General features: G+C 28.4%; 2 protein-coding genes across 5 annotated transcripts; one reads left to right on the top strand and one right to left on the bottom strand.

The window, feature by feature from the left end:
• The first annotated feature begins 664 nt into the window (after positions 1 to 664).
• LOC122631242 (enolase-phosphatase E1) lies at positions 665 to 9411 on the top strand. Of its 2 annotated transcripts, XM_043816672.1 has the most exons (5): positions 665 to 926; positions 1763 to 1864; positions 2640 to 2830; positions 2908 to 4430; positions 5881 to 9411. In XM_043816672.1, the coding sequence occupies exons 1-5, from the start codon at positions 822 to 824 to the stop codon at positions 5889 to 5891; spliced, it is 1932 nt and encodes a 643-aa protein (XP_043672607.1). In that variant the 5' UTR covers positions 665 to 821; the 3' UTR covers positions 5892 to 9411. The 2 variants fall into 2 exon arrangements, with proteins under 2 accessions (XP_043672607.1, XP_043672606.1); XM_043816671.1 differs by lacking the exon at positions 5881 to 9411 and having other exon boundaries at positions 2908 to 5548.
• LOC122631243 (zinc finger protein 300-like) lies at positions 9269 to 13732 on the bottom strand. 3 transcript variants are annotated; one of them, XM_043816675.1, is made up of 7 exons: positions 13144 to 13732; positions 12921 to 13042; positions 12691 to 12848; positions 12405 to 12596; positions 12126 to 12320; positions 11878 to 12032; positions 9269 to 11791 (listed from the first exon to the last, which is right to left on the bottom strand). In XM_043816675.1, exons 1-7 carry the CDS (start codon positions 13236 to 13238, stop codon positions 10762 to 10764), a joined length of 1947 nt encoding a protein of 648 aa, XP_043672610.1. In that variant the 5' UTR covers positions 13239 to 13732; the 3' UTR covers positions 9269 to 10761. The 3 variants fall into 3 exon arrangements, with proteins under 3 accessions (XP_043672610.1, XP_043672609.1, XP_043672608.1); XM_043816674.1 differs by having other exon boundaries at positions 12691 to 13025; XM_043816673.1 differs by having other exon boundaries at positions 12691 to 13042; positions 13144 to 13545.
• Positions 13733 to 17674: the final 3942 nt, after the last annotated feature.

Below are 17674 nucleotides of genomic sequence, written 5' to 3'. Positions count from 1 at the left end.
AGGATCGTAATAACGAATATCAGAGCCCTATTCCATTAATGATTTCACGAATAAATTTCTTATTCCGAATGCTCAAACGTTCTAAAAAAGAATTCAGATTTTGTACTTTAAGTGTTAGCACGTTTTTCGTCGACAAATTGTCAACATAACATGGCATAAAAGGAGTATCGTACAAATAATGACGGTCTATCGCATCAACAAATTTCTACACTCAAATTTCAAAAGAAACTTAGAATAATTAAACCCCCGTCTATTTAGGCTATGTACGATATAATAAGTATCAAAATGTCGACATATCGTAAAAATTCAAGCGAATTGTTCTCTCGTACAAGTGAGATACACGAATGGATGGATAAAAAGTAATTCGTAAGGTTAGGAAGAAGAATTTTTGAAAGTCCAATCACTTTCGATAGACAACCCAATAGAAACGCCAAATAAGGAAAAATAAGATAAGGAAGATCGAAAAAAAAGAAAGATAGTGGAAGGATGAATTTTCCTAGATGTTTAGAGAAGGAGTAAAAAAATGTAAAATTCGTTATGTCTGTAGTAAAAGACTAGAGTAAAGACGAATATCATAGATACGGTCCTGGTTACCGTGGGATCGGCAATGGGCGAGGGACGAAGGGAGAAACGAGTTCGCACGCACACAGCAATGCGCGGGGGGCAAGAGCGAATTCATTCGCCGGCTTTCAACAAGAACGCGTCGGAGAGACGTACATACACACCACCGTGCTTTCAACGTCCCACGGCTTGATACGTACTACATATAGATATATTTATTATTTATCCTTCGGTCGGAGTAGAGCGAGTAAATCGTGGAAATGGCCGGGGAAAAGCGTAGCCAGGAACAAGAGGAGACTATGCTATCGCAAACGACGATCCTGGTTGACATCGAGGGTACGACGACGAGCATAAGCTTCGTGAAGGTAACAAAGGCCATGGCCGTGGCGTTCTTGAACGCGCCCTACGATGCTCGCGCTTAACTGTTTTATTACGATTCCTTCCTTTTGAGGAAAAGGGAGAAAAAAGGAGAATTGTCTTTGTCGAGTTCGCGACAATATTTTCGAAATTCGATAGGAAAAAGAGTTCTTCTTTACGTTTTCCGTTTTGTCGCGATCTCGGCAAATATTTCTCACGCGTGTCCGTTCATTGGAAGGGTAGTGGATGCCGGCGAGCGAACAACGAGCTTCAACTTTTCTCTGCATGCTTCTCAGAAATCGCAGTCTGAAATTTTTTCGAAATTTCTTCTCGATCGTCGATGAGAATACTTTATTACTTTGATTATCATTGTTTTCGCGCTTCTAACTAAACTTCCTTTCTTCGTTCATTTCAAATTTTCGGTAGGGCCTTCACCTCCTTTTTTTCCTCTCCACTTTCCGGTTTTTACTCGTCTTCTCCTCTCGCCTTCATTTCTAAAGGACGTATCAATATTTCTAAACAAGTTTCGCGGCAAATCTATATTCATGTTTGAAAACAATTTTTTTGTTCTCTCTTTTGTTTTCTTATATATGTATTATATTTATCATATATACAAATGAACGGCATAAATTATTATTTCTTGGTATGGCTGTTTTCTTCTTTTTTTTTTTTTACATACAGTAGATCGCGCACTATAGATTTTCTTGCTTTCCTTCCCAGAACGCGTTACGATAAACGACGACAACATTCCGAATCGAAAGAAACGCCGAATATTTAAACGATATGATCTTTTTTTTTTGCGTTTTTTCCAGAATTTTTACACACTTTATTGCTTCTCTTCCAGGAAACCTTATTTCCTTATGTGAGAGAAAATTTAAAAAAATACATTGACACGAATTGGGACGATGATAAATTTAAACAAGATTATCATAAATTAAAAGAACAGGTAAATATGACAAATAGTGATTGGAACACAGGAGTTAACATTGTAAATTTAACTAAATTAAATAACATTTAATCATATATATATATATGTATATATATATGATATATATTTTAAATATATTACAAATAATATAGATTTTATATAACAGTCTTTATTAGCAGTTCTTGTAAAGGGCTTACAAGCAGCCAATAGCATGATAGAACAGAGGCAGCTGTTATACCAGTATGGTCTGACCTGAAGACCACTCTTTGTCCTAGAATTTGTCTACCTTTGATATTTCATATACTAAATTATTTTATTTAGTAAAGATATATATATCAATTCTTTGATTTTTAACATTTTTTATTTATATTGATGCAAAGTTGAACATTTATTAATCTCTATAAAAGTATTATTATTTACATAATCATACGATGTAAAATATATTAGTAAATTAATAATGATTACAACGATGTTTTAATATATTCTTTTTTAATAATTTCTAAAAAATACAAACCTTTATTTTTATAATAACAAGCATTTCAAATGCCGTTTGGTTAGTATTAATAATTAAGTTTGAATAGCGACATTCCTTAATATAAAGCTGATTTTTTATTCTTACAATTTCGTTTTGAGGGATTATTTATAAAGAATAGTCTTATATTTTCTAGCTATGTTGTTTTTAATGGAAACAAACTAGTTACTATATGTTTTTATATTTTACTGAGAAACGGCTAGTCGAAATTATAGTATTACTTTTCACGCGAAGCAAATTTTAATAAAATTTTTATTTTAGGCAAAGAAAGACGAAGAAGATAAAGTTGAGGGTTTTATACCGATTGTTGATAGTAATGTGGAAGAAGAAAAAGAATCACTTATGAAAAATATTCTTTGGCAAATGGACAATGATCGTAAAACAGGTGCACTTAAGCAATTGCAAGGGCACATGTGGCAAGAAGCTTATAAGTCAACAGCAATCAAAGGACAGTAAGTTCTTTTTTCCTTTTTAAATATTTTATAATTGCTATTCATACTGTGGTGATCTTAATATAATTTTTGTATAGTGTTTATGATGATGTCCCTAAAGCATTGGAATCATGGATGAATGATGGAAAAAAAATATATGTTTATTCAAGTGGAAGTGTCGAGGCACAAAAATTGCTTTTTGGCAACTCTGAACAGGGCGATCTACTCAAGTATTTCAGTGGATTTTTTGATACAGAAATAGGAGCTAAACAAGAGTGTGACAGTTACAAGAATATTTTAAGCAAGATTGGAGAAAAACCGGATAATGTAATTTTTCTTACGGATATAGTACGAGAAGCTGCAGCTGCTAAAGAAGCAGGCTTATTACCAGTTATAGTTATACGAGAAGGTAATGCTACCTTGACAGATGAAGAAACAGTTGCTTACATGACTATTAAGTCTCTTCTAGATTTAACATTTCAAACATCAACAAAGCGTCAAAAATTAAATCCTACGGAACCAGAAGAAAAAAATGAATCTGTTAGTCCAAAGAGCAGTGAGCCAATGGATACTTCTGAGGATGTAGAAATGTCAGATGCTAGTGGAAAAAAAACTGAAAAAACAGAGATAACTAAAAGTCCTCAGCCTGAACAAGAGATAAAAGCTCAGACAGACGAAAAAGATCAAATTTCGTCTAAAAAAGATGAATCTACAAAAGATATAAAGGATGTAGAAACAGTAACAAATGTAAAACCTGATGAAAAAGAACCATCTACAGCTAAACAACCAGAAATTCCAACAAAAGTTGGAGTTACTTCAGTGGTAGATGACACTATGGATGTAGCAAGGAATGAGCCTATATCAAAACCAACAGAAGATACAAAAGATACAAAATCCGAGATTATACTTCAAAATGAAACTGTCAAAGTTGTAAAAGATGATAAAACTAGGGACGAAAGTGTAACTGAGAAATCTGTAGAACGTACAAGTGCAGAAAAAAATGAAACGAAAGTAGAGGGATCAACAAATAAAGCAGTTACTAGTTCTAGTACAACAGAAAAAAATAATTCGGAAGCAGAGGAAACTATAATAAAGACAACACAGGTATCTACAAAGGTAGAGAATGCGCCTTTAACTGGTACAACTAAAAATGGCGATAATATTGCGAAAATAGACACAGATAAAGCTGCTGTATCAACAGAGACAGAAGTTAAAGATACTAAAAATGATTTGAAAGATCAAGAAAATAATGTTGCAACAGAGAAAAGTACAGAAGTTGAAACAAAGTCTGAAAAAATTGAAGAAGAATCAAAGAAAGCACAGTCGGAAAAGGAAAATGTAGAAATAAAACCATCTTTAACTAAGGTCGAAAAACATACTGAAAGTGCTGAATCGATAGAACAAGAATCGAGCAAAGAATCAGTGAAAGAAGAAACTGTGTTGGATGAAGTGAAAGATAAAAGTACAGTGGAATCTGAGAAGAAAAAATTAAATGGAACAACACAAAATGGAGATGATGTGCCAGTGTCGGATGAAAATTTACACAGAAATGGACTAAATGAGGCATCTTCAAGCGAACAACTCGTTTTAACAAGCAGTGAGGAAACACCTGCACAAAATGGTGAGCCTGAGAGTTCTACAGATACTAGTGCAGAATCTATAAAAGTAAAAAAAGTCGTTGATTCTGCTGTAGCAGATGGTGCAGGTGAACCTGACGTTGTTCCCCCTGTAGTTGTAGCAGCGACCTCTTAATCTTGTTCTTACACATTTTAAGAAGTCCATACATAACCCCATTTCCCAGTACTTATCTGCAGGTATAAACTGAAAAGTTGGCTCCCTACATCTTACATAAATCGTATGATGTTTAAAATATAAGATGTTAATTTAAGATAGAAGTCATAGAAACATCATTTCTTTGATAAGTGGAGCAAGAAAAAAATGTGAAGTCTTACAGTGCATTTCAAATTCGATTATCTTTCAAATATTGATTTGTTCTTTTTATTATAATTTATAAATGTTCAAAAACAGAATAATTTTAACGATTAATTACTTTATTTCAGAACATTATTCATATAATACACTATAATATATTTGTAATATTGGTATCCATATGGATGTTAAACTAATTATTTTCATTATTTATTTGTGATATTTTATGTATTCAATTGTTTTGTTTCAAGCGGCCTAAAGGTAATCGAATATGCAATCCATTGTATTTGGTTTATGATTACTTTGTTTTATTTTTTAACCAATTATGACACACATTCAATCTTTTCTTTATATATATATATATATATTACATATTATATATATATTCTTTTTTTTTTTTTTTGCCTAAACAAAATGTCATGACACACAGCTCATAGAATAAGATATTTCACGATAGTTGGAATGTACTGTAATATGTATTCTGTGCCAAATGAATGAATTCGTCACTTCAGAATATTTTCCAGTGATTAATGAATGAATGTAATGTTGAAATATCTGGTTAATGTTTTTATTTTACTGCAATCACTATAACATTTGGATTAAGAATCATTGTAAGACTGAATTGGTAATACCTCGAACAGTCGCTGGCTTTAGATTATATAACAATGCGATATATTTCTTGCATACAATGTACTTAATCCTGCAAAATGAAAAACACAGTGAACTTTGAATCATAAATTTAGACTGCACATGGACAAGCTGTAATTTGCGATAGATTTTATGTGCATTTTATTACAATTTCCAAGATTTTTTCTTTTCTTTTCTTTTTTTTTTTTTTTTTTTGAACTTATTCGCAAAAATATCCAGAAACATATCAAAAATGTTTTTTGAAGAAAAATAATTTTCATTAGAAATTCGCCGGTATTTTTAAAGGTTTTTTTTTTATATATATATATATATATATCTAATTGACCTTACATCTGTGACTCCATTCAAATCTATTCTAATTCGTAATTGAACTACATTCTAAAAAAAGATCTTATAAAGCAAGAAATTATTGAACCTAATGAAAATATTTTTTTTTAGTTTATTTTATTTTTTTTATTTTTATTTTTTTTTATTTTTTTTTTTTTTTTTTTTAGAAGAAGACTGACTCTCAGCTTGCCCTTGGACTTAAGTATGTTAATAAGAAAATATACGTATACACGACTTAAGACTACGATTTTAATTTACTAAAGTGCTGGATGCGTCAATTACTTCATTCCACTAAATAAAACAATTTTCTATTTAATGATTACATGCTGACATACTGATACACATATGATGATGTTCAGTAAACTAACACTATTCATACAGTTGTAAATAGCATCACTTATTATATGACTATACAACGATGACTGATTAAATGGCCCTGGAAAATCATTCGATTCGAAGATGAACATATCTGTCCAGTCATGGGTATTCTCTATTTCTATGGAAAAAAAAAGGAAAAAAAAAAAATTACATTTTCAAACGTTTAAAAAACACGCACGTGTTTCGTGCATACAACAGAGATTCATGTCTAACAAGATCCAGTTGATTTTTATGATTAGGCAAATCCTTCATTTATTCTTTTATTTATCCAGTTTATCCAGTTTTCACAAAATTGACTGTGATTTAACGATATTAATAGACATAGGAGACAAATCGATTCATTACCCATATATGAAGACTGCCTCCGAAAACGACTATCCATATTGGAACTATATTACTATTATTATTATTATTAGTAGTAGTTGTAATATTGTAACTATTATTACTATTATTATTATTATTATGAGTATAATTATTATTATTATTGGTAGTAATAGTAGTGGTAATATTCTAACTATTATGATTATAATTATGATTGATTTTTTTTTAATTATTATTATTATTATGACTATATTAATGTTATTGAGATTAAATATAACAATATGTCCGATTCAAGTCACTGTGAGAATCGAAAAGAGCATAGGCTGTAAGGAGTCAACATTTTTGTGCCCTTTTCTTTTACATATATGTATATGTGTATATATATATATATATATATATATATATATATATATATAATTCTTTCATTTATATCTTGCCGGCGACTACGATAGGAAATTTTCTAATGATCTGTAAAAAACATTGTGACGTTGGGAGAGCACGATGTGCAGGTCAATCTGTTTTCATGCGTATTACATATATGTAAGTGCACATTATAGTCAGAATGTTTATTGCGGAACTACACGACAAATGAATGCTCTCCTCGTTCGTTTATAGGAATTTTAAGTAATATGAATGATCTTGCCTGTTACAATTTATAAACGAACGAAGTCTGTGTACGTCCTGGTTATTCAATGATACAAACCTCGCAAATTTTATTTATCAGATATCTTTGTCGCGATGGTTAAACATTTTAAATGATTACTACAACTACTATTGGATATATGAGAACTTCAAAAGAAAAAAAGGAAGAAAAGAAAAAAAAGAGAAAACAAACAAAATGTCAATGAAAAGACAAAAAAAGAAGATAAATCTGAAAAATTCTTTTCGTTGGGCCAAGAGAGACCAAGATTTAATCGAGGCAATAATACAAAAAGTTAATCACGTTTCGATTTCAATCATTCCAATCGTCGTTCATTCTCAATCACGTTAGAAGTTTTTAATAGAAATATTTCTTATAAAACCTGTAATGTGAATTTTTGGTATTATGGTTGTATACTTGTATTAACGATCCTTGAACAACACACATCTATCCATTCAGATGTAATATCGACGAAGATCTATGGAAAATATACCATGGTGAAAATTGTAGATGTAAGAATCGATAGATCGAGTGTTAAAAAAGAAAAAAAAAAAAGAAAAAAAAAGAAAAGAAAAAAAAAGCAAGGATGGAATTTATTATATATACATCAACTGCAAGTTTTCTAATATTCTATGCTAAGTTCCAACGTTATTTTAATCGAAAAAGAAAGCATGTGGTGATTTTGATCGTATATTTTAGTGGATAATAATGTTTCAAACAGTGTACACGTATTCTTTTTGATATAAGCCAATTATTTCAATTTTGTCATAAGTCGATGCCGATCGATTAATTAACTGCCTTTAATTGTTTCAACCGCTTGACTGCCATTCTTAAAAAATCTTTAAAAGGGAGATGCTATAACGTGCTCCGAGTTTCTCTTGACTGACTTTCACGACATCGCCTAAAATCATCACCCATATCATCCATATTAATATTGCGTCAATGGTCAGATTATCGCGGAGCATGTTGCAATATCTCCCTACTAAATATCAATAATATTAAACTGATTATTTAACTGTATCAAATGTTTCATTTGAAATGTGTGTCAGACTGCTTCCTACTAATATTCTATAAATAAATGATGTGTTTTTCAAGTTCAAAAAGTAAGTTTGAAAAATATCAAGTAAGATATGCATAAATTTAAATGTTTATTTAATGAATAATATTCGAATGTTCATTTACTGTTTTTTTTATTTTTTTTTATTTTTATTTTTTTTTACACATACGTTATAAGATAGAAGTCGCAGTATCACTAAGCGTAATTCGAAAATTATCCTTTCGTTTAGTAACATATTTTTTAATAATGTCACCAGGGAAGAGAAAGATGTAATCTGTGAGAAGAAAAAGAAAATAGAAAAAAAAAATATAAAAAAAAAACAAAAAAGGGTGCGATCGGCATTACACACTGCCGTTATTTATTATTTGTCGTTTGAATTTACCGCCAAATTATGTACTCTCCGTCTTTGTGACGTTACACGCGTCCCCTTTTGAAACTGGCTTGTCGTCGCTCTATGTTCGTCTTAATTATTTTGAGGAGTTTATTAATTCTCTCTTCTACAAATTTCAATGTGTGCACTTGGCAGTTTCGTAATTGCACAAAAGAGAGATAAGATTTGAGATGAAAGATTTATGTATAGGTTCACGAACCTGACAATTGCACTTTCGTCCAATAATCCGTAAGATCTATCTCTCATCAATTCTTGGGGGGAAAAATATTATACATAATTATAAAATAAATCGTTTTAAAACCACCGAAGATATAAGAATGCTTATGATAAATAATAATAATAATAATAATAATAATAATAATAATAATAATAAAAATAATAATAATAATAATAATAATAATGATAATGATAATAATTTTGTATTATTTAGTAACTATTATTTTTAATTCTAATTGGCTAATACTTTATTATGTAATACATGGATGTAATCGTAGGAGAGAACGTAAGGACTTACTCGATACACATTTTACCCGATTGTCATAGATAAAGATTTTTTCACGAGAGAAAGAGAGAGAGAGAGAGAGAAAGAGATTCTTGCGAAAATAAAATGCAAATCACATTACCTTGCTTCAACAGATTATTACATTCTTTTTGTTACAAGACGGTTGTAGTTACTATTACCATTTCAGTGTTCCGATAAACGTATTTATCCATGACATGATGAGGGCGAAAAAACTGTGCATCAAATTTAAGAAAGATTCATTGGACTTTATATATATATATAACATTTATTGAATATTATTAAAAATTCCAAAGAGATGTACACTGTACAGGACGAATCAATAAAATTTTGTTCTCTCGAAATTCTGACTGCATTGGTAGAGCAAAATAAATGAGTTTTGCAAGTAGAAGTTTAACGTTTCGTTTAATTTATTTTCTCCTACTTTTTCATTTTATTTTTCAGATACTATTTCTGTAAATTTTAATTAATTTTATATTTTTTGCTCTTGTAAAAAATCGAGAACATCATTATGTTAATTTATTTGTTATCAGAAATTGACTATAATAAAGGAATGAACTCAAGATATTTCGTTTCATAATATATACTTTGCTTTTTGTTATATGTGAATTGTATATATGTATTCTTATGCGTCCGTTATAATGACTCAATCAATTGAAAAATCAATTATGAATGATACGATCAAATATATAAAAAAAAAAGAGTCATTCCAAAAGTTTTCCTACTACATACGTGGGTAAACGATTCTAAATTTATAAAAAGAAAAAAGAACTAGTATACTATATGAATAGTATTTACCACCAATAATTAATTATATTTAGGAGTAAGTTTAACGAGAGATTGATATATTGTATTTCAATCATACTTATATACAAGCAGTTTTAGAATTAGTAAACGTAACTTCTTTTTTAAAAGATATAATCGCCGTTTCATGTGACATAAGCCTTATCATATAAATATATATTAGGATGTACAATTTACATTATATTACTATATTCAATATTAAAACATTATATATTATTCTCATTAGTATTAAAGAGATATCTTGATTCTTTGTCACATATTGTATTCTATTATTTTAGCATACCATACTTCCGTGATATCCATCTTTCAATATCCCGAGACCTGTGCATTTTGTACATAGATTTTGATCGGGACAATAATAGAATTTTGTTATTTATATTTAAATCATCTGTGTGACATATGATATTCGTGGAATTGATTACGAAGATTTTAATGGATTGTCATTAAAAAGCACATTTTTATTCTGTTTTTTTTGTCTCCAAAGATTCATATAATTTTATACAAACTGTAATACTATACCAATGTACACAAATAAATAATAATGTAAATTATAATAAACAAATTTTTAGAAATAATCTAAACTCGAGAGAAAAGACTTTAGAAAATATTTAAAAATTGTTATATAATGAAACTTTCTATAAAATAGGAACTTGACTATTTTGATCGTGTTTTTTGCAAAAAGATCTAAAATATGCAATTGAATATTTTATACAAAAGAAATTAATATAAAAGAGATATATTATATATAATTAATATTACATTATTATATATTTTTAATAATTGTATTGAATTAGATTTTTTTTTAATTTCGTATGAAATTAGATTAGATGATGAATAGATGAAAGAATATGTCGTTATGATTTCAATTCTTCATTTTTGTTCTAATATACACATTCATTTATCAAATCTAATGAATACTACATTAGCAAGAGTATTGCTACTTATTTAAATTTGCTTGATTAAATTCATTTGACATTCCATCATCTTCTATCTCAAATATCGTTATTTCTTCTGATATTGCTGAACCAATTTGAATTTTATCATCTTCAACAACGTGCATTTCAAGATACCTATTCTCATTTTTAACACGTTTATTATCTCCACTTGGATTATGAATTTTCGTATGTTTCATCATATCTCCTTTTTGAGCAAATGCACGACCACATATTGGACAGGGATAAGGTCGCTCTCCAGTATGAGTCCTTTTATGTACAATTAATGATTGTAGACGCTTAAATTTTCTGTCACAAAATGGACATTCATGTGGATAGTCATTTGTATGAAGAGCCAAATAATGCTGTTTCATAATCGCTTCTGTTCGAAAACCTTTGCCACATACAGAGCAAGTATATGGTCTTTCTCCAGTATGAAGAAATTGATGTACCTTTAATTGACTTCCTGTACTAAAACATTTTCCACAGACAGTACATACATACGCTTTCTTTTCACCACTATGTTTTGCAAGATGATATTTTAACATAAGAAGAGATTTGACTTTCTTTCTACAAATACTACATCTGATACCTTCTTTAATTAAACGTGGCTCTCCATTTTCAATAACGAAGTGTGTTTTTCTATGTTGGCCCATATTTCCACGTCTATTATAACTTGCCCCACATATATCACAAACATATGGTCTAATGCCAGAGTGCGAACACATGTGTTGTTTTAATAATGATTTGACACGAAAACTTTTTGGACAATGTGCACAATAAAATTTGTTCTCTTCTCTATGTGTTTCATTATGTCTACATAGTTCAGATTTGGTATTATACATTTTATTACAAGTTTTGCAATTATACTTAATTCTATTATCTATCTTTCTCTTAACAATATTATGATGTATATCATTCGATGCATTATCAATATTTAAATATTTAGTTTTATTTTCAATCTTTATTTCATCTAATTGATGTAACATATTTGTTTTTTCAGGAATATTTTTCAGAGGTAAATTGTATGAATGCCTAAAAAAATTACAACATAATATTATAATACAATAATATGAGATAATTCTAAAAATATTATTAAAAAGTATTGTCAAAGATGTTACTCTGTATAATGTGCAGAATTATTTCTAATTTCTTTTTCATCTTTAATATTGGATTTATTTTTATGTATTGGGATATATGCATGATAACTTTTTTCTAAATTTTGATAATCATCATGATCTAAATGAACATTATCACGTATCCCTGCTCCTGAAAACTAAAAGTTAGCATTGAATTATAATATCAGAAAATCAGAAAAATTATTTTTTTCTTGATTCTTTTTTTCCTCTTTTCTTTTAATTATTATTACCAGCGAGCCTTCAGATAGTGTAGCTGAGAGTAAGTTATCTTCAGTTTGTTCATCTTCCTCTTGTTCGTTTTTATGCATTAATAACTTAGAATTTGCATCGAGAAATTGTTGGATAAGATCATAACATAATGTAACTTTATGTACACATAAATGACAAATCTCTTGAGGTAAACCATCATATTTATGTACCTCTAACTAAAAGAAATTAAATTCGAAGTATCTAAAAATATCTTGATACATAAATAAAATTCTACAGACAATGATCTAGCATTTGCTTACTTGAAGTGGTAAGATTGTATTAATTTTATTATCTATATTGTCATCATAAATAGAACGAAGCATATTACTTGATGTTGGTAATGCGCAAAGGCGACACAATTCTTCTACTTTTTCTTGCAGAGTGTGATCATTCTGTGATTCTGTAACTATAGATATTGTGCTATTTTCGACATCACTCACAATATTATTTATCTATAATATGTAAACAATATTGAATTAAGCTTAAAATATTATTACAGTATAATTATACTCTTTGTAATATTTCTATACGATTGTTTTCACATACCAGTGCCACAGAACATAAGGATTTGTTATCTTTTATTAACAAATTTTTATTCAACTGTTTAGTTTCTTCTGCACTATATATAACGTCATCCTTTAAATTTGTTATAAGGCTTTCTTTTTTAGAAATATTCGTGTCAATTGAAGCATTAGTTTGCCGTGCTATACATTCTTTCAGATTATTCTTAAATATTGTAGGTATAGGTATTTTAGTTTTAATAAATGCAGTTTTACATTCAGGATCCATAAACCAATGATCTTCAAAATGTTCCGCACAGAGTACATATCTCTTAAGAGAAGTTTTATTTTTGTGTATTAATTCTGGTATACCACATGCTTCTGCCCAAATGCGAGCACTATTTAATATACGATTTCATTGTAATATATATAACAGTAAAATGAGAAACAAGTAATATGTCATTAGATTAAAAGGTTAGGTTATAATATAGAAGCTTACTATTCTTGTTTTGTAGGAAATGTGAAGAACTGTATTTGAGATGCATCCCGTGTACTATTAAAACACATTTTGGCGGCACATCTTTTTTCTACCATTTTTAACTACTTAAATAAATAAGTAAAGAATATAGATAAACTACGTTATACAATAATATGTATCTGCTTCGTTTTGATATTTGCAAGAGCTTGTGATTATGTTACTATTTATCGACTGAGTTCGTATCATACGTACTTCTTCTAATAATTCAGATAAACATTATTAAAACACTAAAAAATATTAATTTACCACAACATTCTATATATTTAATACGTCGAGAATAAGTTTTCGCCCAGTCTCTCATATGATTTTGACAATTGTCGAATAGGTTATCTTTCGTATACATCTCAATTCTCTTCGTTTATATCGGTCCGCTTAAATAGTTTATACTTTCTATTCGTTCATAAATTATTTAAACAGAATGTATAATGTACATGAAGTATAATAAACTAATATTAAAACAATAATTTATCTGTTTAAACATTACATACTTTGTAACATGTTAAATATAAAATAACTTTAATTTAATAATTCGATATATTTGGTTAACAACGATATCTTTGGTTAACATATTTTAATATCTGTATCTTTTTATCTTCCTATTTACGTAGAATTTTTATTTTTAATCGTAAGATAAGTATTAATAAAATACCTATAATCCGATAGGAATGTAAACTTAGGAACAACAAATGCTACAATACGTAACATAAACAGAACGTATATACGATGATGATATAGCAAATAAACAATCTATTTAATCTTGAATTCAAAAGATACATTCAAGAGAAAATTTAAAAGTCGAATTATTTTTACATTGTCTTATAATTAGAATATTTCTTATTATTATCGCATATGCAAATATTCTTTCAAATTAAAAATACCTTATAACGAAAGATACTTATAGATGATCTTGTTTGCGAACCATTCCTCTTTCACAGCTATTAATTATAAAATCATTGATTAATTACTTAAACTTAATCTACTTTTTATTGAATAAAATCAATTAATACTTGAATATCTGTAAATATAATAAACAATTCTTTTAATTAAATCGTTCTACTTAAATAGCCATTAGTTTGTTATTATTTGCAATAAAATGCATATCATTAAAAAATGATATATATTATAGCAAAAATAATAACGTGTATTTAGATTTCACCACATAAAGATTACTATGGAAATTATATTGGAATAGATATATTGCTATGGATTACACGTGGAAATCCACGAGCTAAAATAATATATTAATTAATTTTAATGAAGTTTAATGAATCTTCTTTCGACTTGGTCGAGTCCATCGAGGATTCATCAATCGCGACTTTGCTCTAACCTACCCGTAAGAAAAAATTTTTTATTAATTATTTTAGAAAATATCTTTGAAAAGTTCTACGCGATTATATTTATATAACGAATTGACATAATTTGTACATCTTGAATATATACAAAGTATATGTATTTTCTATTCATTCCTATGTTACATTCATCGTTAACATACTTTATTATATTATCAATAAATCTAAAGTTAGATATTTAAAAGTTAAATAGCATAATTGGAAATATAAAAAAAATTGTATTAATTCAAGAAAATTAATTTTATAATTAATGGCATTAATTCATGAAACCATCATTGAGCTTATATACTGAAATATATATCCAATATATATTCTAGTATATAAACCCAATATATATTCAACATATATTTAAAATATCTTAATTACTTTAATTATAGATAATTAATGAATGTATACTTTTGGTTTTAAATTAGCTTTAAAAAGAAATTAAGCATATATCTAAACTAAGAAGCATAAAAAATGAAGCATTCAAATTTCAACATGTATTATGCACTAAACATCATGATTATAATCTTATGAATTAATGTGAAATAGAATCATGAAATTAAAAAAAAAAATAAGCTCTTTTTTGTATATACCAGTTTGGTCATTATTAAATACCTGAAAAATTAAAAATAGTGTGTATATAAGAAGTCATAAAAACGAACAGAATAAAACTAAAAGTATGCAATTTTATTCTGTTTACCTGTCGATATTATTAATATAAAAAACACTATATATAAAATCCATGCAATAATTGAGATTGTAGATCTGAAACATATATTTTCATTATATTTAATATTTTGTGTTTGCTTCCAGATTAAACGCTCTAATACGAGAAAAAATCAACGATGGTCTCCTGTAACAAAAAGAAAGTATATTAATCATACAATGTATAAAATCATGAAATATAGCACATTCACTTAATGTGCCAATATGATGCACTTTTCAATTTAATTCCCTATCTATTTTTATCAATCCCTATATCACGTTGTAATAAGATAAAATTTAAACGCGTGACTCTATGTTACAATATATAATGCTTAAATAATTGAAAAAAATATTTCAAATATTACTATCAATAAAAATAAAATATATATGAATCATATAATGAATTATTATTTACCGCGGTTTTTATACAAAAATTAAAAATAATATTCGATCAAAATTAAAAATTATGAAAGAGTAATTGTTGTAATATTAACGAAAGTTAATTAATTTACAAAATCTAATAATATACGAATCTAAATTTAATTTTAACTAACTAAAAACTTCTGTGCATCTGTGCATTGTGTTGGACAATACAGGCACGAATTTTACATGTTACAATTTAAGGAGATGGAATGGTCCATCATCTTAAATTATAACAATTGACGAGCAAAATGACAACGTGGTAAAATATAAAAAAATATAATAAGACTACAAGTCATTATTATAGAAACATATTGTGTTTCTATGAAAAAATGACTCGTTGTCGATAGTTGCCCTCTTGATCCACAATTTGTGGGGGCCTCTTCGGCATATAGCCTCTTCTTTGCTTCGTGCCCTAACCACTGCTTTTTAAGGGCATTCCCTATTTACGACGCAAGAAAATTTTATGTATTAAAAAAAAAAAAAAAAACTATCGTTCTAATTGTATAATTAAAGAAATCGGCATAGTACTCTCATCGAAGTGTAGACATTTTTACGTAAATATTCATTTCTAATCGAATGACATAACTGTCGAAATATATCAAAATCAATAAGTACAACAGTTCGAAGGACAATTTGATCTTATCCACTACATATCCTTGAGTACGTATTATTTTACATTTGGTCTTTGTAATTGATAAAAATTAAAAAATTAAAAATAATAGGCTATCTTTTATATATCTCATGAATTATCCTAGCCTGTGGACAATCAAAGAATTCAAAGAATCCATTGACTGTGCACATTAACTCGAATGCCCCAGCAGATATTTATTAATTGATGAACCTAATACCAACTCTTCGCACTTTAGCGTTTAGAAAATAAACAGGATTAAAAAAAACTATAAAATCTATAAAACATTTAATGATTTTATTATTTCATTCGAGTATTTCTATTTTCCACTTTCATTAATTATACTTTACTATACATATATTTCATAAATTAGATATATAGAAATTATTATAGGAAATCACGAAAGTGCGAATTGTTAATATACTTAATACTAAATATCGAACATATTCAAAAATCTTTACTAATTCGAAAGAAATGAATTTCTAAATAAATGCAAAGACTTTTAAACTGTTTGATATTGATATAGATAACTATCAATACAGAGTGTCAGCAAAATATGAAAAAGAGAAACATGCTGGAACATTCTAAAATTTGCTGAAACTAGGTATAACATCCGGAGACGGAACTTTTCACTTCTGAGTGGAAATTACAATTTGCGTCTTAGCCGGTCCTACCTGCTTAAAATTAAATATACAATCGCACAAGAAAGAGTATGCTACCTGCCTACCTACAACCTATATTTAAAAAATAGCAAAACATTCATTCCAACACACACACTCCACGATTCTCTCACATACCGCCAGGATGCAAAAACCTACACTAGAGAGTATGTCCCGGGACACCTCCGACATCCTAGCTCAAACGCGTATGATTTTTAATTAATAAGGGATACGTACCAATTGCTGTAATCGACTGTCAAGGCTAATGATTATTGCGTAAATGACTAAAGCAAAAAATACTAGTACATACTAGTATATATACATACTAGTAATATACGAGCACTTCCAAAGAATATATATAATAACTCTACTATACAAAACGATATAATAATATATTAATACAAATACGATATAAATAATAATAGTATAGTATTTATTTAAAAGTTATCGCGTAACGATGTACAATGCATCACCTAACACGAACATACAGATGCAAGATACATCGTGCACAATCACTAACGCAATGACAGTCGCCAATAAGGGAGAACTTAAAACTAAACCCATACTAACTGTTTCTCACCCATACGAGTAACACCTAGGTACATGCATAAATGAGAACGCAGAAAACATGGGGGGGGAGAAACGGGAATTAGTTTGTTAGAAGCTGAAAATCCTGATCTAAAAAGTGGTTAACTTATTCTAGGGCCTACGGACTATGACTCTACAAGTCTCTTTTTCTTTTT

Source organism: Vespula pensylvanica, chromosome 8 (genome assembly GCF_014466175.1).
Source record: "Vespula pensylvanica isolate Volc-1 chromosome 8, ASM1446617v1, whole genome shotgun sequence".
NCBI classification, from domain to species: domain Eukaryota; kingdom Metazoa; phylum Arthropoda; class Insecta; order Hymenoptera; family Vespidae; genus Vespula; species Vespula pensylvanica.
The sequence above is the reverse complement of the archived record's forward strand: the minus strand, read 5'-3'. Positions and strand labels throughout refer to the sequence as shown.

Excerpts from the sequence above, each read along its gene's own strand:
- LOC122631242 (XM_043816671.1), top strand. The coding sequence starts at position 822 with ATGGCCGGGGAAAAGCGTAGCCAGGAACAAGAGGAGACTATGCTATCG. Across the intron at positions 1,865-2,639 it reads ATCATAAATTAAAAGAACAG|GCAAAGAAAGACGAAGAAGA; the intron begins GTAAATATGACA and ends TTTTTATTTTAG. Across the intron at positions 2,831-2,907 it reads TCAACAGCAATCAAAGGACA|TGTTTATGATGATGTCCCTA; the intron begins GTAAGTTCTTTT and ends ATTTTTGTATAG.
- LOC122631243 (XM_043816673.1), bottom strand. The coding sequence starts at position 13,238 with ATGGTAGAAAAAAGATGTGCCGCCAAAATGTGTTTTAATAGTACACGG. Across the intron at positions 12,597-12,690 it reads CCTTATGTTCTGTGGCACTG|ATAAATAATATTGTGAGTGA; the intron begins GTATGTGAAAAC and ends TACATATTATAG. Across the intron at positions 12,321-12,404 it reads ATACAATCTTACCACTTCAA|TTAGAGGTACATAAATATGA; the intron begins GTAAGCAAATGC and ends AATTTCTTTTAG.